This window comes from Triturus cristatus, chromosome 7 (assembly GCF_964204655.1).
Source record: "Triturus cristatus chromosome 7, aTriCri1.1, whole genome shotgun sequence".
In the NCBI taxonomy this organism is placed as follows: Eukaryota; Metazoa; Chordata; class Amphibia; order Caudata; family Salamandridae; genus Triturus; species Triturus cristatus.
Window position 1 is genome coordinate 161803493 of NC_140590.1, and position 26110 is coordinate 161829602.

The 26110-nt window shown below is 46.8% G+C and overlaps 1 protein-coding gene across 2 annotated transcripts in view; it reads left to right on the forward strand.

The window, feature by feature from the left end:
- KMT2B (lysine methyltransferase 2B) overlaps positions 1-26110 on the forward strand; it is a 694916-nt gene that overhangs the window by 604530 nt on the left and 64276 nt on the right. For both annotated transcript variants that reach the window (XM_085615911.1, XM_085615910.1), the window contains exon 29: positions 10841-10998. In XM_085615911.1, coding sequence (XP_085472037.1) covers positions 10841-10998 — 158 coding nt within the window. The remainder of the gene's footprint in view (positions 1-10840; positions 10999-26110) is intronic.

Consider the following 26110-nt stretch of genomic DNA (forward strand, 5'->3'; position numbering starts at 1 on the left):
CCTCATCATTCTCCTACCCTGTCTCCAGACGAAGATGGTCCGGGGACCCATATGATGATACAGGGGATGTGCCACAGGACCCCACCCCTACAGGATCTCCAGATCCATGGGACGATTACAATATACCAGATATCCCCAAAGTCCCATAAGACGATATTTACCCTTCTAGACCATCTCCACCCGAAGATTCATTAGGGTTCAACCATCTTCTGCAAAGGGCAGCACATTATCACGGGGTGGACATACATAATGACCCTGTGGAGGAAGATTTCCTCCTAGACACATTTGATACTTCACATAGGTCCACCTTCATACTGCCCATGCTTAAAGGGGTGGTAAAGCATGCGGCAGAAGTTTTTAAAGACCCAGTTACAGCCAGGGTCCTTAACCCACGTATTGAAAAGAAATACAAACCTGCTCCCTCAGATCCCTCTTACATCAGAGGAACAGAGCCACTAGATTCCTTAGTGGTATCTACGGCACGTAAAAGGGCAAATTCACAAGCGTCCGGAGATGCACCACCACCTGCCAAGGAGTCAAAACTGCTAGATGCATCAGGCAAACGCACAGCATCCCAGGCCGCCAACATATGGCGTATAGCAAACACTCAGGCACTGCTGGCCAGATATGACAGGGCTCATTATGACCAATTGGAAAGCATAATGCACCATCTCCCTGAAAAATATAAAGGTAGGGCCAACGAGTTAATTCAAGAGGGTAAAACAATCACAAACACCTCCATACGTTGTGCCCTAGATGCAGCAGACACAGCCTCCAGGGCCATCAACACCAGCGTCCTTCTCCGTCGCCATGCTTGGTTAAGGGTATCTGGGTTTAAACCAGAAGTACAAGCCTCCATCCTTAATCATCCCTTTGACCAGGAACATCTATTCGGGCCAAAGGTGGATGAGGCCTTAGAAAAGATGAAAAAGGACACGGATACCGCAAAATCCATGGGGGCCTTACAGTCTCACCCGCCCAGACGCTCCTTTCGCCGCTCCTCCTTTCGGAGTGCATCCAGAGGCTACTCCTCAGACACAGCGTCCACATCATACAAATCCCCTACTCAGACCACCTTTACAAAAGGTTACCAAAGAGGCGGCTACAGGGGTAACAACAACAAGGGCAGAGGCAAAACAAACAACGCCTGTTCTGCCACACCTCCTACCCAATGACTTCCCCCCCGCTCCCCCCAGACCATTCCACTCTGGTCGGGGGCAGACTCCAAAATTTCCTTCATGTCTGGGAGACCATCACCTCAGACAAATGGGTGACCCAAATAATCGGTCAGGCTACTGCCTGGAACTAACATCTACCCCCCCAAACATTACACCCAGGCAACGCCAAATGTCACAAGAACATTCAACATTATAAAGCAGGAGGTAATCTCCCTCCTACAAAAACAGGCAATAGAACACGTTCCTGTCAATCAACAAAATATGGGGGTCTACTCCCTATATTTTCTAATACCAAAAAGGGACGAGACTCTACGACCTATTCTAGATCTCCGGCCCCTAAACACATACATACACTCAGACCATTTTCACATGGTAACGCTTCAGCAGGTACTTCCGCTCCTCTCCCAGAACGACTTTCTCACCACAATGGACTTGAAAGACGCATACTTCCACATTCCAGTACACCATGCTCACAGAAAGTACCTCAGATTTGTAGTGGACGGACAACACTACCAAATCAAAGTGCTCCCGTTCGGAGTCACAACAGCACCACGGGTATTCACCAAGTGCCTAGCGGTAGTGGTGGCACACCTGAGAAGACAGCACATTCACGTCTTCCCATACTTGGACGATTGGCTGATAAAAGCCACTTCATACAATCAGTGTGTACACCACACCGCCACCACAATCGACTACTTCACCAACTAGGCTTCACGGTGAACCGCCAAAAGTCCCAGCTACAACCATCCCACATAAAACAATACCTCAGTGCCACCATAGACACCTCAAAAGCAATAGCCTACCCCAATCCGACCAGGATTGCAAGCATTCAGGCTTTGCGACAAAAATTCATACCTCAACACTCCCTTCCAGCACGAGTGTTCATGCAACTAATAGGGATGATGGCCTCTTGCATTTTCATAGTGCCCCACGCAAGACTCCAGATGCGTCCTCTCCAAGAGTGCTTAGCTCGTCAATGGAACCAGGCCCAAGGTCAACTGACAGATCTGGTGTTACGGTCGCACCCATCGCTCTCTGCAGTGGTGGAACACCACAAACCTTTCCAAAGGTCGACCGTTCCTAGACCCAGTTCCCCAGATAATACGAACAATGGACGCATCGCTCTCCGGCTGGGGAGCTCACCTATTACACCTCACCGTGCAGGGCACATGGACGGCTCAATAAAAGTTACTCCGTATCAACCATCTGGACTTACTAGCAATCTTTTTAGCCCTGAAATCTTTTCAAACACAGATTTCATGCAAGGCAGTCCTCATTCGCACAGACAACATGACGGCCATGTATTATATACAAAAACAAGGCGGCACACACTCTCCACAGCTCTCTCAATTAGCACAGAGCATATGGAGATGGGCAATTCCCCACAAAATCTTTCTCCTAGCTCAACATGTCCCAGGAGTCCAAAACACCGTGGCAGATCTGCTCGGCAGACAGACACAACAAATCCACGAGTGGGAACTTCACCCACAGGTTCTTCATCCTTTCTTTCAAATGTGGGGGCATCCACAGATAGACCTCTTTGCCACCCACGAAAACACAAAATGCCCAAGCTTCGCCGCCAGATACCCATACCCATTGTCCAAAGGAAATGCGATATGGATGAACTGGTCAGGCAAATTTGCGTACACTTTTCCACCTCTCCCACTCATTCCATTAGTTGTGCGCAAACTACAACAGCACTCCCTCACACTAATCCTAGTAGCTCCAACGTGGACCAGACAACGTGGTACACCACGCTGCTGGAACTCTGTAGTACCACACCAAAAACTACACCTCTCACCATGCCTCCTAACCCAGAACCATGGAGAGATCAGACACCCGGACCCAGCTCAGCTCAACCTTGCGCTCTGGCTCCTGAAAACCTAGAATTTGGGTACCTAAATCTGTATGAACGTCATCAGAGAAGCTAGACGCCCTACCACTAGAGCGTGCTACGCTGCCAAGTGGAAAAGATTTGTTGTTCATTGCCATAACACCATCAATCCTCTGGACGTGTCTATCCAACACATCATAGGCTACTTACTCCACCTACAGTGGTGTAATCTAGCCTATACGTCCATTCGACTACACCTCGCAGCAATTGAAGCTTACTTACAAAACAGGCAACATCTATCACTCTTCAGAGTACCTGCCATTAAAGCCTTCATGGAAGGCCTGAAAAGAATAATTTCCCCCAGAGTACCACCCTCACCTGTGTGGAACTTAAATATCGTTCTCACAAGGCTGATGGGGCCTCCCTTCGAACCCTTGCATAAATGCGAACTACAATTCCTAACATGGAAAACAGCTTTCCTTGTAGCCATCACTTCCCTTGGAAGGGTCAGTGAGATACAAGCACTTACCATACAAGAACCTTTTCTTCAAATGCACCATAACAAGGTTGTTCTCCGTACCAACCCAAAATTCCTACCTAAAGTCATTTCCCCTTTTCACCTAAACCAATCTGTAGAACTACCAGTATTTTTCTCGCAACCTCAGACCGTTGCAGAAAGGGCTCTGCACAAGCTAGATGTCAAACGAGCCTTACTCTACTACATCGAGAGAACACAATCTTTCCGAAAGACCAAACAACTGTTTGTCTCTTTCTCTCCACCACACAAGGGCAACCCCATCTCAAAATCAGGGATAGCTAGGTGGATAAAATGCATTCAGATGTGCTACCACAAAGCAAAACGAACGCTATCCGTTCCCCCTAAAGACCATTCTACACGAAAGATAGGGGCTTCCATGGCATTTCTAGGGAACATCCCATTAGATGATATCTGCAAAGCAGCTACATGGTCAACACCGCACACTTTCACCAAACACTATTGTGTAGATGTGCAAACTAAGCAACAAGCTAGTGTGGGCCAGGCTGTACTTAACACTATTTCAAACCACTGCAACAGATACGGGTGGTCGCCGCCAAGGTTGGGAACTGCTATATAGTCTTTGCAAAAGTATGTAATCTGCAGCTCATATGCCTCGAACGGAATATGCTACTTACCAGATGATTGACAGATGCTCCTGAGGCGGAAAGCCGGGAGCACGAATCTTGTGTAATTGATTTTAAAATTTGAGCGTCACCTTATTTCTTGTACTTTTAATTCACTCACCCTCTGCTCCTTTAAACTGCTGCTTGCAGACCTCATTCGCCCAGACCACCCGTGCAGCGGATCTAGCGTTGCCACGGTTGTTGGTACCGGGACACTCTTGGCGCCATTTCCGGCGCTTGCCGCGACCACGCCCCTTTTCGAGGCCACGCCCCCTCTCTAGCCCTTAAAAGGCGCTGAATACGAACGCCTAGGCAGATTCACAGATACTCCTGAGGCGGAAAGCCGGGAGCACGAATCTTGTGTAATTGATTTTAAAATTTGAGCGTCACCTTATTTCTTGTACTTTTAATTCACTCACCCTCTGCTCCTTTAAACTGCTGCTTGCAGACCTCATTCGCCCAGACCACCCGTGCAGCGGATCTAGCGTTGCCACGGTTGTTGGTAACGGGACACTCTTGGCGCCATTTCCGGCGCTTGCTGCGACCCCGCCCCTTTTCGAGGCCACGACACCCCGCCCCCCCCCCCCCCTCCCGCCCCCTCTTACAGATCCATAAATCATGTGTAGATTTCGGACGCGCAGCGGATGAGCGCAGTGGGCGCGTCGATTGCACGCTGAGGGCGCGCCTAAGGCAAGCCCGTCTGCGCCCGTCCGCGGCCGACTGGGGCTAGGGGCATGTCACTCTGCTCAAATCATCACTTACTCTTCCTCACAACTCCGCAGTCTTCATGGCCCCTGGCCTCTCCCCGCCTCCACTTGCTCTCTCATATCTTTATATGACCTGTCCCCCTTTCCTTCATCTTCCAACCCTCTCGTTCCCCCCACTCCTTCTCACTCTCTCAGAGAAGACGCCAGCCCAGTCTCACTTAGGACTCTTTCGGCCTATTATCTCAACACCCGGTCAGCAGTGGCCCACTCACACGAACTGTCGGTACTGCTAGACCTCCACGCACCTGATCTCCTCTTCCTAACAGAGACTTGGTTCAGTGAGGACTCCCTCCCTACCTTACTGGCCACTCTTCCCGCTCCATACTATGCTCTTCGAGCAGATCGTTCCAATGGTAGGAATGGGGGCGGCGTAGCGGTCATCGCCCGGACCGACCTCCCCTTCCAACGTCTACCTCTGCCAGATATTGCTACAACAGAGTACCTCGCCATTCGCACTACTTCTACCACTCCCCCTCTTACTTGTGTTCTCACTTACCGCCCCCCTCAATCACCCTTATCTTTTCTTCCTGACTTTCAGGAGGTACTATCCACACTGACGGTCAATAACTCTTCCATTTTATTACTGGGAGATTTTAACTTTTGGCCTTCAGATCCAGCGGAATGTCCGTCCTCTAGAGAATTCTCAGATACACTCCAAGCTCTCAATTTCGTATCACATGTTCATTCTCCTACTCACGTCAAAGGACATATCCTAGATCAGATTTGGTCCTTGAACTGTCCGATAGACTCTGTCCATCTTGCCATGCACCTGGTCCGACCATCACCTGATTTCGTTTACCCTTCCCATCAATCCCACTATCAGGCCCCCGCTTCCAAAGAATGTTTGGGTCCGCTCATGGAGCCGAGTGGACCCGGAGAATCTATCTGCATTATTATCCTCCTCCTACCCTACCTTACAAGGCCTTTCCACTCATTTCCAGGCCGTTGCCATTGAACACTGGCTCTCCTCTAGCTGTGATTCCATCGCCCCGCTGAAGCGGGTGACCTCTAAACGGGAGAAAGATGCCAACTTGTGGTTTAACGAGAATCTTAAAACCACCAAACTTGCAGTACGCCGTGCCGAGCGTGCCTGGAGGAGGAACTATTCTCCCTCACTCAGAGCTGAGTTTACCACTCTCCTAGCTCAATATAAGAAGGCCATCCTGGTTGCAAAAACGGCTTATTTTTCATCAAAGATTCTTGCAGCTGAGAATCAACCAAAGGAAATCTTCTCGATTGTCCACAATTTGGCATTCTCCGACAGGACATCTCTCAAGCCTTCCCCGTCCCAGGACCTTTGTCACTCTTTAAATAATTTCTTTATCGAGAAGATTGCGATTATTAAAGCCAACATCCCCTCACCCCCCCCAACTTTTGTTGACCCTCAGTGTCCTCCAACTAATGGACAACTTGATGCCTTTCCTCCCCTGACTAAAGATTCCTTGACCTCAATAATTCCTCTTGTTAAATCCGGATCCCCATTGGACACTTGCCCTGCGCACATCCTTCGCCACATTTATACAACCTGTTCAGACCCCTCCCTTCACTTCCTTAACAGTTCCCTTTCCCAGGGGGTTGTTACCACTCCACTGAAAACCGCTGTTATTGTCCCCATCTTAAAAAAACCTGGCGCAGACCCTTCGATCCCCGCCAACTACCGCCCTATCTCCCTCCTACCATTTCTGGCTAAGGTGCTCGAACGCCATGTCACTAGGTCCCTGAGCACCTTTGTGGAGGAGTATGGGATTTTGGCTCCCCGCCAGGCTGGCTTCTGCCCCGCACACTCTACGGAGTCCGTAGTTCTCTCGGTCCTTGACAACCTCAGGGAGGGAATGGATACCAACCAGGCCCAGGCCTTGGTTCTCCTCGATCTCTCAGCCGCCTTTGACACGGTTGACCATACCATCTTACTCTCCCGTGTCAAGGCGGCGGGGATCGGGGGTACCGCTCTGGTATGGCTATCCTCCTTCCTTAGGGACCACACCCAGGCTGTTCGCCTGGGTGTCTTCTCTGCGGACTTCGGGAAAGTTCAGTGCGGGGTTCCCCAAGGTTCCTCCCTTTCACCCCTCTTGTTTAACCTTTATATTGCCCCCCTTATTTTTCCACTACAGCAAATGGATGTCAGCATATACAATTATGCGGACGACCTTCAACTTGTTTTCAATCTGTCTTTTTCCCCTGCTTCCATCTCAAACTTCCAGTCTATTATGATTTTTATCCAGGACTGGATGAACTACAACCACCTGAAACTTAACCCAGATAAGACCGAGCTGGTGTTGACAGGTGGTTGCTCCAGTCCCTGCTCTTCACTTTTTTGGCCCCCCTCCCTAGGTTCTCCCCCGGTCCCCTCTACCTCAGTTAAAACTTTAGGTATCAAACTCAACTCTCAGCTCACTCTTCACTCCCAGGTTAGTTCTGTGGTGTCCTCCTCCTTCCTGTCACTACGCACCATCCGCAAGGTATCCCGCTTTTTTACCTTCGATGCCTTGAAAATGATCATTTTGGCGATGGTCATTTCCCGCCTGGATTATGGCAACGCCCTATATGCGGGTATTCCTGCATATAGCGTTTGCAGCTGATCCAGAACCAGGCGGCACGGCTGGTGTTCAATCTTCCGAAATCCCACCATGTAACTTCCCTTCTCAAATCCCTACACTGGCTTCCTGTCCGTGAACGCGTTCAGTTTAAGCTCGCTTCTATCACCTTTCAAGCACGACTGGGCGCGGCTCCGGCCTTTATAACATCTGAGATTGTTCCTTATGTCCCAACCAGGTAACTGCGCTCCTCCACGCAATCCCTGTTGTCAGCCCCCCGTTTTCGGAGAAAGAAATGGGGAGGATCAAAGTTTGCAACCCTTGCCCCACTCCTGTGGAATTCCCTTCCTTTTGAGCTCAGATCTCTTACTCTGTACCCTCAATTTCGGAAGAAACTTAAAGCCCACTTATTTGCCAAATGTTTTAACTAGACCACTTATTGTTTTCTCCTTTCTATTCTGCTTTCCTTACTCCTATTCTGAAGATCTGTCTGTTGCAGCGCCATGAAACCGCTGGTGAAAGTGCGCTATACAAATATTTTAAACTCAAACTCAACCAGTATACATCTGTTCTTGGCATGTAGAGCTGCAGATCTACACATGCCCACCCGCCCCCCCCGGCTACCTGTATCTGTTCCAGTTTCTTATTTAGATACACACATGGGTTTCTTCACTGTTACTACTGCGCTCCATCTTTCCCTGCTGGCGAAAAACAATCTGAGGATGGAGCCGAAGCCCATGCGCAATATGATCCAAAGGAGGAGTCACCGACCTCGTGACTTCCAAAGACTTTCCAAGAGGAAAAACAAACTGCAAATATCCGGGCCCAACACCAGATGGCAAAAAGTGTGTAGATCTGCAGCTCTACATGCCAAGAACAGATGCATACTGGTAAGTAGCATATTCCTTTCTCCATAGGGTAACATTGACTGGTTTTTCCTGAAATTTCTTCAAAGTGTGGACTTTTCAAAACTTAAAATATTCACCAAAAATCAGCCGAGTAACAAAAACGAAAATACTCACCTGCTATTAGGTGAGCTCCCAGTGCTGGATCTTGGTACCCAGCACTGACTCTGAAAAATACTTACAACTGTACTTACCAGTAACACAATTTTCTCCCATAGGAAATCATTAACTGTTTTTCTGTGAAATTTCTGGTCAATTTCTGCAAACTTTAAATATTCTTTAAAAATCGTATAATGTCGGAAAACGTAATTACTTACCTGTTTTGGATAAAGGTCCCAGTACTGAGTCTAGGCACCCAGTACTGGATTACAAAAGTAACGAGAACATACTATACCTGCAACTTGAATTTTCTGCCATAGGGAATCAGACTGTTTTCTATTAAATATTTTCTAAGTGTCAACTTTTAAAATAGCAAAATATTGTCTAAAAATCATCACAGTAATTAAGTCGACTTTTATCACTTGTTTCTAAATACTGTCCCAGGAATGAATCTAGGATCCAGTCCTGGAATTCCAAAAGTAATCCAAAAAGTAATCTACTGCAAATAACTCGAAACTTACATTGTGTTGCCTATTGCAACCACTTGTAACTTTCTACAAAAGCCAATTGCATATTGCAAAAGTATTTATATAAAGTATCTCATTCTGAGAAAGTATATTTTAATACCAATTGTTGGTTCTAAAATAAAACAAGCATGTATTTTTTATATATAACCCATTGGCCTAGAGTTCAGTTATTGACTGTGTGAAACCATTTGCTGACTGTGTACATCAAAATGCTTTACACTGTAATCTGATACTGCCTTACTGCTCGACCAAGCTACTACTTTAGAGAGTAAGGTTATATCTAACTTTAGCCTCTGCCAAACCTCTGGGGTCTGTGGACTCTGTGCACACTGTCTCTATTTGGGAGCATTATATACAGAGCCTCTTTCTCACAGGGCCCACTGTGTATTGTGCTAGTTACTGTCATTCTAGTGCTTTAATATTGTGTATCTTGTTCTCTAATCTCATAAAGAGGTTAGTAGAGAGTGTTTAGTAATAAATATATATTTTATATATATATATACCTTGTGTGGTTCTCCTTTCTTTTGGTTATTCAAGAGGTTATAATCTGGTAAACCAAGCTGTTTACATTCCTTTGAGACTTGGCCTGAAGGCTGCTCTCCATAGCTACCACTAGGATAGCTTTCAACAAATTTTGTCTTCGACCTAATCATCAATAAGGGTTGTTTGGACTGGTACAAGGTGCCCACTTTAATTAGTGGACAGCATATACCAGGCCAACTTATCACAGAAGCTGGTCCTTTTTCAGGGGGCATCTCTAATATGCCTTTTGTGTGCATTTTTCATTAAATCCCACACTGGCATCAGTGTGGGCTTAATGTCCTGAGAAGTTTGATACCAAACTTCCCAGTTTTCAGTAAAGCCATTATGGTGCTGGAGAGTTCGTAATGACAAACTCCCAGCACCACAGACTCTTAATGTCATTGCTCCACTTACAATGTCTAAGGATTGTCTAGACTCTGTAGGTGTACAGGGCTCATGCCCCTGTACCCTCACCACTGGTATAGTGCACCCAGCTACTCCATTTCTTCGCCATTACATTCAAATGTCCTCTAGTTACGTCTGTTGAAATTAAATACCCCATCTTCAGAGCGGTTTTTTGTGAGGCATTGGTCAATGAAGCTGGCAAGCCATAGATTTCCAGAGAATCACATGTCTTATCACTGGCTTGGCTGTCGCTAAGATTTGGGAACAGATAACTTCTCTAGTCTTGCTCTGTTGTATGCTGTAATTTCACTACTATTGGATCAAATGACGGTTCCCACTTCAAATCAAGGCTAAAGTAAAGTTAGTTATTCCTCATGTTTATAGACTTTGAACATGAAGGCTCCATTACAGTGTCTTCAGTATGAACTAGATTTGTCCGGATGTGGAATGATATTCAACAATAACTGTATCTAAGGGCCATTAACTATCAACCTGTTACATCCTTGGTGGCACCTAAGAAAAACAGACTGTTCTTCCTGAAGAAAAGACTTGTTTGTAGTCCACTTTTGAGGTATGCTGTTTGAAAAGTACCCCATCTTTTGAAATGCAGCTGTAGGTGGAATTTTTCTGAAAGGTGCTAAACAATTGTTTATTATAGATAGGACAACAGTGTCTTGTGGTGGTGTCACAAAAAAGCAGAGAAGGCTCAACCAGTAGAACCATATGATACACTTCTTCCCCCTGTGCATTGTAGTTTGGGGTGAGAGAGGACAGCTCAGAAGATGGTTTAAGAGTCCTCTGTAGAACTGCCAGAGAAAAATTTATATCTGTTCTCACAATCAATCGAGCTCCCAGACTCTTGTGTGCTGAAAGTAGGTCCTCAGTGTTGTCCTTTTTTTGGTTTTCAGGTCGCTAATAGATGTGACAGCCTCTCCAAAGTCACAGGCAGATACCCCTAATCAAGAAACTGAGGCCATGAAGGAGCCCAAATCAGAGCCTGTTAACAGTGCTGCTGTTGAGTCCACCACAGAGTCCGTGGAAGAGCCTCCTTGGTACAAATACTCAGGTAATATCCACAGCCATCCTAATAGGGCATATACTATCACAGTAACAGATTCTAATAAGAGATCATGTAATTAAATGATTCCGGTTGTCCAATATATGGCAGTGTCCCTGATCTCAGTATTAAGGTAAAATCAATCAATCAATCAATTTTTAAGAGAGAATGTTGTTAAGTCTGATATGCCTGGTAAATATAGGTGGTTACTTCGTATGGCTCTACACCAGGAGTCATTACATCATGTTAAATACACCTGAAATGTTTATAGTTTACATCTGGGGTGCCTTTACTTTGCATCATTAAGGGTAAGGTTAATATCATATGCGCTTTTATTTTTTTTAAATGTATTTTATAATTTATGTAAAATGTTTTTAAAATCCAAATTCTAAAAAGTAATGCATAACATATAATAATTACTATATTGATAAGAAAATGTGAGGATTATTGTACAACCCTAAAACCCATTACCCATAATTTATTAGCCATCTTTGAATTCTAAGCATGCCATTCATAACTAAAAGTAACCCTTAAAACCTTATACCCTAACACTCCCCCAAATCCTAAATCTTCATTTTAACACTGAACCTATTCCCAACCCTAAAACCCCATTATGACCAAAGCATTACCTATCCCTAAACCCCAATAATCCCATTAATCCATAAAAACCCATCCCTGAAAACTTGAGCATTAAAACCTTTTAACCTAACACTATGTCTATATCTCCCTCTGAGCCCTCTACCCATTCGCACCCCTGAAATCCAAAAACCCAAACTACACACACATATGCACTAAACCCAAATGTATATATGTATTTAATTATATCTACTATACTTTTAATAAAAATATCAAAATAATTGCATATTTTGATTAATATTTTGGTATATTTTTAATGCAACCTATTTTTTAAAATGTAATAAACTTTTTATTAACTTAGCTTATGTGCCATTAAATCTAGAGAGAAACTGCATTAAATTCAGACTCTATATCACTAAATACATAACTTTAAAAATGTGTGTATACACACCTGCATAGTTATATACGTATATACTTGTACAGGTTGTTCCAAATTAGCATTCTTAAAGTAACTTAGCTTTTAAGTAAAAGACTGCGATGTGCAGTTACACATTTTTACTTGTGATGTAATGACTCCTGATGTAACACCCATGAAGTAATAACTTTGTGTAAGGTCTGTAAAGTAACGCTGGCATACCATGCCTGTTACCTATTTTTAGGTCTTGCGCCTAGCGTTGCAGTGCGTAGCATTGCTTGCGCAGCGAGAGACCTCTTGTCAGGGTTCCGGAATCGAGCCAGGAATCGCACACGCTCGTGTGTGCTTTTCCTTTTGTGTCACGCTATTGGCCTTTGCGTGCGTCTTTTTATTAAAGACAGCATGTAATTGGCCAAAGGCGGGCACATCGTTCCGCCCATGGCCTATTGGTGTCTATTACACGCACCAAAGGCCATGTGGTTTCAATTATCGTGCCCAGACACAGGCGCGATAATTAAAACCATATTTTTCGCTGTGGCGCGCGCACCACTCGCGGACTTCTTTGCTTATTTTATTTTGCGTGCTCCTATTGCTACGTTTCCTGATCTTCAGGGGCGGCGCCGCAAATTCAACAATGGTACCGCTTGCAGCACTGTTGCAGGCAGCTGGCACCGGCTCGGACTGTCACCGTGTAGCTTACTCAGCTGTATTAATTATACACGTGCGGCCCTTTACTTTATCTACTTTGACGTGTTCGGCCCTTGGCCCGCTGCCTCCAGGATCGGTGTTGGTGCTCGCACCAGGCCGCCGGTGTGTAGCTCTCTCATCTGTATTAATTTTACACACACTGCCCTTTCCTTTATCTACTTTGTCTGACATCTGTTTGGCCCGCGGCCTCCAGGATCAGTGTCGGTGCATTTAGGTAAGCAGGGATGGGGTTGTGGTTTTTGGCAGGGGCGGAGGGTAGTTACCTTTTGGGGGACAATTGTGGTGCATCCCCATATTTGTGCCTCCCCGAAATCAAAGGGAAGCTTAGAAATACAGCTGCTGCACTTGTGTGTGCCTGCGCGTCTGTCCAGGCCTCCTCGAAAGCATTTATGGAATGCGCAAAGAGGCTCAGAAATACTGTGTTCGAGGCATATGAGCTGCAGATTACACACTATGCACAGATCGCCATCTGGTGTTGGGTCCGGATGTTAACACATGTTTTTGTCCTGGAAAGTCTTTGGAAGTCACGAGGTAGATGACTCCTCCTTAGGATCATAGTGCGCATGTGCGTCGGCTCAATCTTCGAGTTTTTTTCCGCCATCAGGTTCGGATGTGTTTCTTGCCCTCCAGTTCGGAACCGTAACCGATTCCTGTTTCGCTGCGCAATTCTTCACCCTTTCGACGGTATTGTCTCGATTGCGAACCCTAATTGGTGCGCATCTCTACAAGTCCTCGATTCCGGTCGTCGAAGAAGGCCTTCGGGCCGACCTGAGCCTTGGCATCTGGCTCATGGAAAGGACGCCTTTCAAAAAGTGTCCTTGATGCGGGTCGAAGTTTCCCCACACCGATCTGCATGAGGTGTATATCCTCTGCCTCTCTCCCGAGCACGAGGCCAGAGACTGTCCGGCTTGTGCCTCTTCCCGCTCGAAGAAGACCATCTGGGATCGACGAGCTCGAAGGACCATGACTCGCTCGTCGAGTTCGATCCCCGACGACATCTTCCAAGAGGGCGTCGATGTGCCAGAGGAGCGGGTTGAAGAAGGCCTCATCAGCGCCTCCGAAGCCGATGACTCCGACGTCGAAGAAGTGACTCCAGCTCAACGGGTCGTAAGTAGAGACGTCAACCCCGACCCACTCCCTACAACAACAGGCTTTGGTCACACCTTCACCTTCGAGCTCAGGTGCACACCGACACACTGCTTCCCATGCCCCGCCCTCGGGCCCGGCAAAGAAGCCTACCAAGCCTTCCGGTGACTCAAGCTCGAGTCTGCCACCAGCGCCGAAACCCAATCATCGTCACCCATCCTCGGAGCTGACGCTACTTCCAACCCGAAGCCCTCGGCACCGAAGACACCGGCCAGTGACTCCCCGGCACCGAAAAAACACTCGGAGCTGACGGAGAAGCCACTCCCCAAAAGTTCGCACTCACACTCTTCGGAGCCGAAAAAACCATTGACACCGAAGAAGCACACAGAGACTGGTAAACCACAAGGCTCGAAGCCCAAAACCGCTCCGGAGCCGGCGCCGAAAAAGCCCTCGATGCCGACACAGTCGACACCGAACACCCAACTTTTTTCAGAAGAGCTTTTTCGACCAGACACTCTACAAAAAACTCTAACTAAAGACCCTAAAACTGGTCAATTAACTTTGAGTTCCAGAAAAAGACCACTAGACATGCCTGCACCAGCTCCACCACCTAAAAAGGATATATCCACATCACCTATTAGGGTCCCTTCTCCACCTCCCCAACCTCGTTCACCTACGCCATCCCCTACACCAGTAGATGATGACGACACATATGATGACACAGGAGACGGTGACAACGACCTACCACTAGATGACCCTAGTCCACCAGGTTTCCCTGACCCCTGAGATGACTATAATACGCCTGATGTCCCTAATGTCCCGCAAGAGGACATCTACCTCTCCAGGCCTTCCCCAACCAGAAGACACCATGGGTTTTAATCAGCTGATACACCGGCCTGCCCAGTACCATGGGGTCGACCTGCATACAGAACCGGTCGAAGAGGATGTTCGAGGCATATGAGCTGCAGATCACACACTAGGATAGTAGATCGCCATCTGGTGTTGGGCTCGGATGCTTGCAGGTTGTTGTTGTCTTCGGAAGAAGTCTTTGTGGTCATGAGATAGGTGACTCCTCCCTTGGATGACAGTGCGCATGGGCATCAACTTCATCGTTAGATTGTTTTTTTCCGCCATTGGGTTCGGATGCAACTTTTCCGCTCCGGTCGGAAATTTCAATTCCAAGCTTTCCAAAGCTCAAAACTTCCACAAAACATCGAAGCACCTTCATTCTCGACATCGATTTCATCGGCTCGATTCCGGACGTCGACGCGGGCCGCTGGGCCTATCCACGCCGTGAGGCCTACGGCTCATGGAAAGGACGCCTTTCAAAAAATGCCCCCAGTGTGGAGCAAAATGTCCGCACAGTGACCACCACAAAGTCTGCAACCTGTGCCTATCACCTGAACATGAGTCCAGCTGTCCAGCCTGCGCATCCTTCCGATCCAAAAAGACCATTTGAGATCGAAGGGCTCGAAGACACATCCTGGCACAGAGACCAGCTCCAGAACCAGAGGACATCTTTGATGAAGGCCCGATGTCCCAGAAGAAGATTCCGAAGATCTACAAATAATCCCCGAAGCAGACGACTCAGACGACCCCAGCACTCCTGGGCAACATGTGAGTACTACTGCCACTGCCCCAACCCCTCCAAAACCAAAGGCATTGGTCAAGACTTCGCCTGCTGGCCCCAGTCGTGATCGAAAACATCCTTCAGAAGCCCCGCCTCCGGGCTCGGCTCCGAAGAAACATAAGCCTTCCGGTAGCTCGGGACCGAGCAAACCGCATGTCATTGTTCAACCGGCACCTTCGGCCCCGAAAACACCAAGGCCAATAGATAAACCGTCACCGAAGGTTCCCAAGCCTACAGATACAACTTCGGCTCCGAAACCATCATCGGCACCGAAACCAACGGCTAAGGACTCTCATACGCCTCCTAAAGCCAAAAACTCCACCGATCAACCAAAACCTCGATCGGAACCGAAGAAATCGACACCAAAGACTGTTCCTGAGGAACAAGAACTTTTTCATCCAGATCCCATCGACCCAAGGCAGAAAAAGATTTATATTAATCCAAAGACTGGACATGTCACCACGGTGCCATGTAAAAAACGGAAACTGGACACACCACCTGCCCCAGTTCCTATAAACAGGAAGGACTCTGCAACATCGGCTATGCCCCCTTCCTCTCCTATTCTGTCTTCTAACCCACCCCCTCTGCCTACACCACTCTTACCTATACCCTCTCCATCACATACACCACCTCCACAAGATGATGATGATGACCTAGGGGGTGGGAGTGACCCTAAAGATCCGTTCACGGATCCAGATACCTCACCACTGGATGATTGGACCTTCCCTCTACCAGACATGCCTGACCCTCAGCCATATCCCTCCAAACCATCGCCTCCAGACGATCACCTGGGGTTTGGCCAATTATTAAATAGAGCAGCACTTTACAACGGCGTCACACTGCACTCCGACGCACCAGAGGAAGACTTCCTATTAGATACTTTTGAACAATCTCAAAAGTCTGTACAAATTCTACCCATGATTAAAGGAGTCATAAAACACGCCCTTGAGGTATTTAAAGACCCCGTTCATGCCAGGGTTCTTAACCCAAGGATAGAAAAGAAATATAGACCTGCCCCTGAAGATCCTAATTACATCAAAGGGCAGCTCCCTTTGGATTCTTTGGTCGTTTCCAATGCCAGGAAACGCGCCAACTCCCAAACCACTGGAGACACACCACCCCCGACAAAGAATCCAAACTGTTAGAAGCCTCTTGCAACAGAGTAGCAGCACAAGCCGCTAATCATTGGCGTATTGCCAACACCCAAGCCCTACTAGCACGCTATGACAGGGCCCACTACGACCAGTTAGAGAATCTATTACAACATCTGCCAGAGCAATATAAAACACAGGCAAATGAACTTATCCAGGAGGGAAAACTTATTTCAAATGCGGCAAATTAAATGTGCGCTTGACGCCGCAGACACTGCCTCTAGAGTAATTAACACAAGTGTGCTCCTTAGACGACATGACTGGTTACGCATTTCAGGCTTTAAGCCAGAGGTACAAACTACCATACTTAGTCAGCCATTCAACCAGGAACAGCTCTTTGGGCCAGCAGTAGACACTGCCCTTGAAAAAATGAAGAAGGACACAGACGGCTAAGTCCATGGGAGCATTACAGTCTCCACAACCACATGGCTCCTTTCGGGGCTCCTTCTACAGAGGAGCCTCCAAAAATATGGGAGCGGACACCTCCTCTACATTCAAAGCCACTACACAAACATCCCCCAGTAGAGGATATTTTAGAGGCGGATACAGAGAAAACAACAAGGGGCGAGGTGGAGGTAATAACAATACTCGTACCTGTACTAGGACTCAGAGACCAGCGATACTATTCCTAGGGGGGCAGTTGACTGGGGCATTCCTGCAGGGTGTCTCCCTCGCTGGCGGTCCATCTCACCTGCAGCCGCGAGAGGAGACTACGATTCCCAGCAGCCCCTGCTCCTCCTCCGACGTCCCTTCCGCCGCCAGCGCGCCCGGAGGCGCTAGAAAAACGACAGCTTCCTCGGCGGAGCGGAGGGAACAATTGAAAACTCGTACCTGTACCAGGACTCAGAGACCAGCGATACTATTCCTAGGGGGGCAGTTGACTGGGGCATTCCTGCAGGGTGTTTCCCTCGCTGGCGGTCCATCTCACCTGCAGCCGCGAGAGGAGACTACGATTCCCAGCAGCCCCTGCTCCTCCTCCGACGTCACTTCCGCCGCCAGCGTGCCCGGAGGAGCTAGAAAAACGACAGCTTCCTCCACTTCGCGGGATGTGCGCGGGCGTCGCCGGGCTGAGCCCGGGCCGTCTGGTGCCGTCCGGGGCCGGAAGAGGCCGGGCTGGGCATACTATCTGCGATTGACATCAAGACAAGGTACTGTGTTTAGTGGCATTTGTTAGATATAATCATGGTGAAAAAGAAGTCCACTGGAATCAAATCAAATGGGGTGGTAGGAGCAACCCTGGACTCATATCTGGTCAGAGCTGCTAGTGTTTTGATCGAGGAAATAGAAAGAACGGAAAGGCGCTTGTCGATGGGGGTTGGGAATAAGACATCAGCCATCATCCACGACAACCCTGACACCCCAGTCTTAAACACACAGCAGCAATCACCAGGTATTCCCAGGGATCTAGCAGATCAGCTAGAACACATGCCGTCTCCACCATAAACTATTGATCATTGTGTGTCCACCTCTTCAACCCATACTCAAGAGCCCCCAGTTGTAGAGGTCACCCCTTCCCCCCCGGTCTCAATTCAGACAAGACGTACTAGAGCGGGGGTCTGGCTCCAGTTGGGCGCCTAAAGAAACAGTCTGCGGGCCGATCTGCTAAAACAGGCTTGGGTCCCCAGCCTCAAGTGGAGGTTTTACCTAATAAACTCTGGGCAACAATTAAGACAAAACTGGATGGTATATTGGCCCCCATTACTGACAGACTGACATCAATTGAGGCCAGATTTTCTTCATTGGAAGTGAAGCTTCGCGCCATGCCATCAATCATGCAACATTCTACCCTGGAGTTGTCGGAAGCAAGAAATCATGACCAAGTTCAGTGCTCTGTCCCTGTGCTAACGAATGAAGCTCCTTCAAATGCTGCCCATTTGCCCCCTCCAGTGGCGGGAGGCTCTTCCACTTAGTCTGATTCCAACATCAACTATGCCTACCCAAAACCCCCAGATTGACAATGCTTATAACAAACCTCCTCCTATCGACCCTACCCCTACTATGAATGTGAACAAATCCTATGCAGGAAAAGGTCTCCCGTTTGTCAGAGAGGCCATCCCTCTGGTTCTCGTCCTTGCCAATGTTCCCCATCTAAGACCAGGCCAAGCAGAGACAACAACTGCGCTGATGGACAAAGCTTTACATTGGCTTAGTAGGAATATGAACTTTGGAGGAGTGGGTGGCCAACAACAACTGGCAAGAGAAATTATAATGGCCAGACGTGTTCCATGGCTTGGTAACAACACGAAAAAATTTGGGGGTGACTGTGTTGTTATAAATTTTGCTACTATGTATGTTTTACCCAATGTTCTTGTCAATCTATTGCCACCTCAGAAAAGGAATTCCGATATAATTCCACTCACATTGGAATTTTTTATTGGTAATCCCAGATCCCTAAGACCCAATGTGATGCCAATATTATTTAATGGCCCAAACGTAGCTACTGGTAGGAGGGCACTTTTAAGTTTTTCTAGTGATCTTAGGCTAGAAAATAGATTTAATGCTTTGACCGATCTGGAGGAATGTGATTGACATAGGGGGAGTGATAACTACCCTACTCAAACGCATCCCCAAGTAAATACGCTGATCAGTGACAAAACTCTGGATGAAATAACTGCCTGTACCGGCACTCGAGTTGTCATGCACACCCTTACGAATAACCACCAAATAGTGGTATCTGTTTGTAATAGCCCATTTGAACAAGTGATCCCTTCGGGCAACATAGTAATTAATTCCTTGGCAAGCGAAAGGTGTAGGTCCCTACAAAATACTCCCAATAGTGGTTGCAAAATATCCATGATATCATGGAACATAGCAGGTATTGCACAGAAAATGTTGTCTCCTGATTGGGGCAACTTTATTGACAAATATGATATTTGCCTATTTCAGGAGTCATGGGCTGTCGATCCTGTGTTTAGGGATGGATACCTAAATGTTTATATTCCTGCAAAAAAAAACCCTAAAGGGCGTCCTGTAGGTGGCCTTGTGGCCTGGGTTCGGCAAAATCTAGACTACAGTGTAGAATTGTTAAAATCCCCTGATAAAGATATTCTAGTGTTGAAACTCAGTAGGGCTAATGAGAGTACCCTTGCCATCTTTAATGTGTATGCTAGGGGTCAGAGGGGAGGACTCCGCTCAGAGACTATAACATCTCTGGACTCACAATTAGAAAATCTTCCCATTCACATTATTCCTATTGTAGCAGGAGATTTCAACACTACATTTGAACCATTGGGTAACGAGGTACAGGAGCTATCATCAGAGCAAGACCTTAGATGGGGAATCCCAAGGCTTGACTTACCCCCTGTTAAAAGATGGTCAAATGCTGCAATTCAACTTAAGGCGCTGTGTCTTGAAAGAGGCCTTAGGGCTGCAAATGGGCGTACCAGATCAGATTTGAAAGGAGAAATTACTTTTGATAATGGGCGCTCCACTAGCCGTATCGATTATATATTGATTGATCTTAGGATATGGCATAGACTTGATGACATGAAGGTAACATGGCGGCTCGAAAGTGATCACAACTCTCTATGTATTGATTTGTGGGCAACTATCAGGAAGGGAACAGTGACACAAATTGAGGGAACTATTACCTCGGATTTAGTGATCGCAAATGATAAACGCCATGTAAAATGGAACAAAATAGTTGAACATCCAGAAAAGTTGGAAGCCCTTAAAGCTGAAGTAGTCAAGAGTACCAACTTCCTTATGTCAAGAGTCAATAGTGATGATTTCCTACAAATTGTGCTAGAAGCCCATACTAGTCTATTTGATAACTTGAAAACTTATTTCTTAAAGGAAGTTAAGCCAGGGAGACAGGCTCTGAAAACTAATGATGCTAGCTGGTTTAATACTTCATGTAGAGTGGCTCGCCAGAAGCTGAGTGAAGCTCTAAGATCAAGAGACCAATCGGGGGTTAGGGGTGCAAGGGATCATTATAGGGATGTGCAAAAAAAAGCTAAAAAAGCCTGGGACGAATCATGGTGGCAGGACTTAAGAAGTGCCTGTGCAGCAAAGGATTCGAGAACTTTTTGGAGCATTGTCAACTGGGACAGGGGTGGTCGTCCGGAGCCCCCCCCCAGAATAATGTTCCCCAGGCACAATGGGTTGAATTTTTTGGACCTCAGTACGCTAGTAGAGCAACCAGTGAAGAGGTTTTACCACCACATTTTGAAAAATTCTATTCTGGTACAGTGTTTTGTATTAAGGATGTTGAGATAGCACTTGACTGTGTGGCAAGGGGAAGAGCTCCAGGTATGGATGGAATTCCGGCCGACATATTTTTAAGTGATAAGCCAACTTGGTGTCAGTATATAGCCCTTCTTGTTAATGCAGTGGCTAACGGAGCTCCAGTGCCTCCATCTTGGAAAGGTGCTGAGATAATTCCTGTTTTTAAGAAAGGAGACAAATCCCTCCCCAGTAATTACAGGCCCATAAGTCTTATCGACTCAATACAAAAGGTTATGGGTCGTTTAGTTCTAGGAAAAGTACAGACCTGGGTAGAGGATGCTAACATTCTGTCCCCATTCCAAGCGGGGTTTCGTTCCTGTACCAGTACTATAGACCAAATTTTTCGGTTTATAACTATTTACTGGAGGAACGTGCTCCTGAATGAGGGGTCACTCTACGCTGTTTTGGTAGACCTTAAATCAGCGTTTGATTTGGTCCCTCGGTGGAAATTGTGGGGTGTGCTTGGTGACCTGGGGATGGCTCCGGAACTGTTAACACTTCTCGCCCGCTTACATGAGGGCAATTTTGCAAAAGTTAGGTGGGGGGCACAAGGGGAGGCTACTGACTCCTTCCCTGTTGGGCGGGTTGTCCGACAGGGGTGTGTGTTGGCTCCTACCCTGTTCTCCTTGTACATCAACGGGGTAGTTGAGTATCTCTCGGCGGCCCCCACCGATGCTCCCCTTCTGGCCGGCAACCATGTCCCTGTCCTCATGTTTGCGGACGATACTTTGCTCATCTCCAGGACTCCGAGCGGTCTCCAAAAGGCCATTAATGCATTTGTAGAATTTTGTACTTTAAGAGGGCTGGAAATAAATACCTCAAAAACCAAGTTTATGGCTTTTAATCAGCATAAATCTTTTAGAGGCAGTATTTTATTAAATAATGAGCCCCTAGAACAGGTGAGTGCGTTTACGTACCTGGGTATTTCTCTTCAAAAGGACATGGGCTGGAACCACCACTTGAATCTTACAGCTCTTAAACTACATCAGCATATAGGGTGCTTAACCAAGAAATTTAAATCCTCTTTCACCAAACCAGTCACTCCTGCATTAGAAATCTATAATGCTAAAGCAGTGAGCTCGGCCCTTTATGGAGCTGAGCTCTGGGGATTTAACGATATAAAACAGCTAGCAAGATTAGAAAATAAATTGCTGCGTAATCTTGCAAGTGTCCCCCAAAGCACTCCTACGATCCCGCTCCATTTAGATTTAGGGAGAAAAAATATAGCGGACCTAGCAAAGCTTCGGCCACTCCTCTACTGGAGGCGTCTATGGGTCACTCCAGAACTTGTGCAATACGCTTTGGGTCTTAAGGATGTGATCTTGCGGGACTGCTTCCACAGAATAGGTTGGCTAAAAGAGATTAGGCCCCTACTCATTAAATTGGATTTAGAGACACTTTGGGACAATCCCGAGACGGCAGTCTTTCCATCAAAGGTGCAATTGAAGCAGAAATACTGGGAAATGGTTTATGCATCTGTAGGTCACTCCAGCATTCCAACTAGCCTAACTGGTCGCTTTTTGGATTTTAAATCGTGGCCAGTGTGTGAGGCCTATTGGGATCTGATCGAGAGGCCCATTGACCGAAAACTCTATTTCCAGTTCAGGATAGGTAGCTTGCCTATCAAGACCTATACCTGTAAATGGGCCTCTAGAACTGATGATAAATGCCACTACTGTCTGACAACGGCAGAGACCATTCCCCATGTTCTCTTTGTCTGTCCGCTATATGCGGCCCCACGGCGGAGATGGCTGAGGCCGATCTGTAGCCTGTTGGGTGTTTGGAGTTGTGTTGTTGCACTGAGAATTTTAGGGTCTGACTGCAGGCCTAGCATAGCTATAGCAGTTGCCAAATTCCTGGGCTGGTTTTGGATTATACGCACTCGCACTTTAAACAAAAATACTGCTGTTATTTTCTCCTAAGATTACTTTTTAATCAGGATCTGCTTATCGTGCTGTCTCTTCTCTTTTAATTGTTCTTAAAGGTTTTTAGACATTTGACAGTATATGGAATTTAATAATCTTTTACCCTGTAACTATATTGTATTATGTGTTATTTATTTGTGTGACATGTGTTGTATTATTGTGCTTTTATGACAAACTGTCGAAATAAAGCTGTTTTGAAATTGAAATTGAATACTCGTACCTCCCCTGCCACAAAACAGTGACTTTCCTCCACTCCCCCCAGACCATTTCACTCCAGTCGGGGGAAGACTAAAACAGTTCCTACCTGTCTGGAACTCCATCACAACAGACAAGTGGGTAAGACAAATTATCCAGTATGGTTACTGCCTGGAATTCACAACTACCCCCCCCTCCCCCCCCCCCCCCCACATACCACCCAAACAGCGTTCCATGTCACCAGCCCATCTTACGCTCCTCAAACAAGAGGTTCTCTCATTGCTTCAAAAACACGCAATAGAACCAGTTCCCTTAGAACATCAGGGTACAGGGGTATATTCACTCTACTTCCTAATCCCCAAGAAGGACGGGACTCTAAGACCAATACTCAACCTCAGACCCCTAAATCTGTATATAAACTCAGATCATTTCCATATGATCACTCTTCAACAAGTGCTCCCACTACTGCAACAAGGCGATTTCCTTGCCACACTAGATCTCAAGGACGCCTACTTCCACATTCCCATACATCCTGCCCACAGGAAGTATCTAAGGTTTGTGGTGGACGGGCAACACTACCAGTTTACAGTCCTTCCATTCGGCGTAACAACCGCGCCCAGAGTATTCACGAAATGTCTGCCAGTAGTAGCAGCACATCTCAGAAGACAACAAATTCATGTCTTCCCGTATCTAGACGACTGGCTAATAAAAGCAAAGTCATTCAACAAATGTGTTCTACACACTCACCAAACCATTCAAATCTTACACAACTTGGGATTCACAATAAACTATCCCAAATCTCATCTCCAACCCTCTCACATACATCAGTATCTAGGAGCCACCATAAACACCTCCACAGCCCAAGCATATTCCAGCCCAGCCAGAATAGCCAATATACCAGCTCTTGTCAAGAAATTTCAAATCCAACACTCTTTTCCAGCAAGAGTGTTCATGCAACTCATAGGCATGATGGCGTCATGCATCTTCATTGTGCCTTATGCAAGACTTCAAATGCGTCCCTTGCAAGAATGTCTAGCACATCAGTGGAACCAGGCTCACGGACAACTCTCAGATCTGGTGTTGGTGGACAGCCGCACACATCGCTCTCTGAAATGGTGGAACATAACAAACCTGTCCAAAGGGCGGCCGTTCCTAGAGCCTCTTCCACAGTTAGTGCTCACAACGGACGCATCAATCACAGGATGAGGAACCCATCTCCTCGGACACACCACTCAGGGCAAATGGACCACTCAACAAAGTGCTCCATATCAATTACCTGGAACTGCTAACAGTGTTCCTAGCACGAAAATCATTCCAACTACATCTCCAGAACAAAACTGTCCTCATCCGGACAGACAACATGACAGCCATGTATTACATACAAAAACAAGGAGGCACGCATTCTCTGCAGCTGTCCCAGCTCGCACAGAACATTTGGAGATGGGCCATTCCTCAGAACATATACCTGCTTGCAGAACACCTTCCAGGGGTTCACAATCAAATTGCCGATCGGTTAAGTCGACAAACACAACAGATCCACGAATGGGAATTACATCCCCAGGTCCTACTGCCCTTTTTCCAACAATGGGGCCAACCAGACATAGATCTGTTCGCCACACACAAACGCAAAATGTCCAACCTTCGCCGCCAGGTTTCCCCACCCGGAGTCAAAGGGCAATGCGATATGGATGAACTGGTCAGGCAGATTTGCCTACTCTTTTCCGCCTCTCCCACTCATTCCATTAGTGGTACGCGAGCTCAGGCAGCAGTCTCTCAAACTGATCCTAGTAGCTCCCACATGGGCACGCCAGCCGTGGTCCCCAACACTACTGGATCTCTTGCTAGTTCCACACTAAAAACTACATCTCTCCCCGTCCTTATTAACCCAGAACCATGGAGAAATCAGTCCTAGAGTTCGGTTACCTCAACCTGCCACCAGACTGCATGAATATTATAAAAGAGGCCAGAAGACCTACCACTAGAGCTTGCTATGCTGCAAAATAGAAAAGATTTGCCATTTACTGCACTAACAATCATATAAACTCACTGGATGCATCCATCCAGGACATCATTTGCTACTTACTACACTTGCAAAGATGTAATTTGGCATACTCATCCATACGTCTCCACCTAGCAGCATTAGCAGCCTACTTACAAAATCGCCAACACTTGTCACTCTTTAGAGTACCTGCGATCAAAGCCTTCATGGAAGGACTTAAAAGAATTATTCCTCCCAGATTACCACCCTCTCCAGTGTGGAATCTAAACATTGTTCTTACCAGGCTCATGGGACCCCCATTTGAACCTCTGCATACATGCGAACTACAGTTCCTCACATGGAAAGTGGTTTTCCTTATCACTATCACATCCCTCAGAAGGGTAAGTGAGATCCAGGCTTTAACCATACATGAACCATTTTTACAATTACACAGTAACAAAGTGGTTCTTAGGACAATCCGAAATTCCTTTCGAAAGTCATATCTCCGTTCCATCTTAACCAATCAGTAGAGTTACCAGTGTTCTTTCCAAATCCACACTCGGTAGCTGAAAGAGCTCTTCATACATTAGACGTTAAAAGAGCCCTTCTTTACTACATTGACAGAACCAAATCATTCCGCAAAACAATTGTTTGTAGCTTTCTCTCCACCACATAAAGGCAACCCCAATTCCAAATCTGGGATAGCTAGGTGGATAGTTAAATGTATCCAAATATACTACCACAAGGCTAAACGCACACTAACGGTTCCCCCTAGAGCGCATTCCACACGCAAAATAGGGGCTTCCATGGCATTCTTAGGAAACATTCCCTTAGAAGATATTTGTAGGGCAGCCACATGGTCTACAACACACAACTTCACTAAACACTATTGTGTTGATGTGCAAGCAAAGTAACAAGCTTCTGTGGGACAGGCTGTCCTTAAAACTTTATTTCAAACTGCTGCAACTGATACAGGTGACCACCGCTAGGGGAGATACTGCTATATAGTCTATCCTAGTGTGTAATCTGCAGCTCATATGCCTCGAACGGAATATGCTACTTACCAGTATGCATCTGTTCTCGGCATGTAGAGCTGCAGAGCCACACTCGCCCACCCACCTCCCCGGGACCTGTATCTGTTCCAGCATTCTCTTACTTGGACATCACACATGAACATCTCTCTCTTGTCTACAAACTCCATCATTTCCCATCATGGCGAAAAACAAGCTA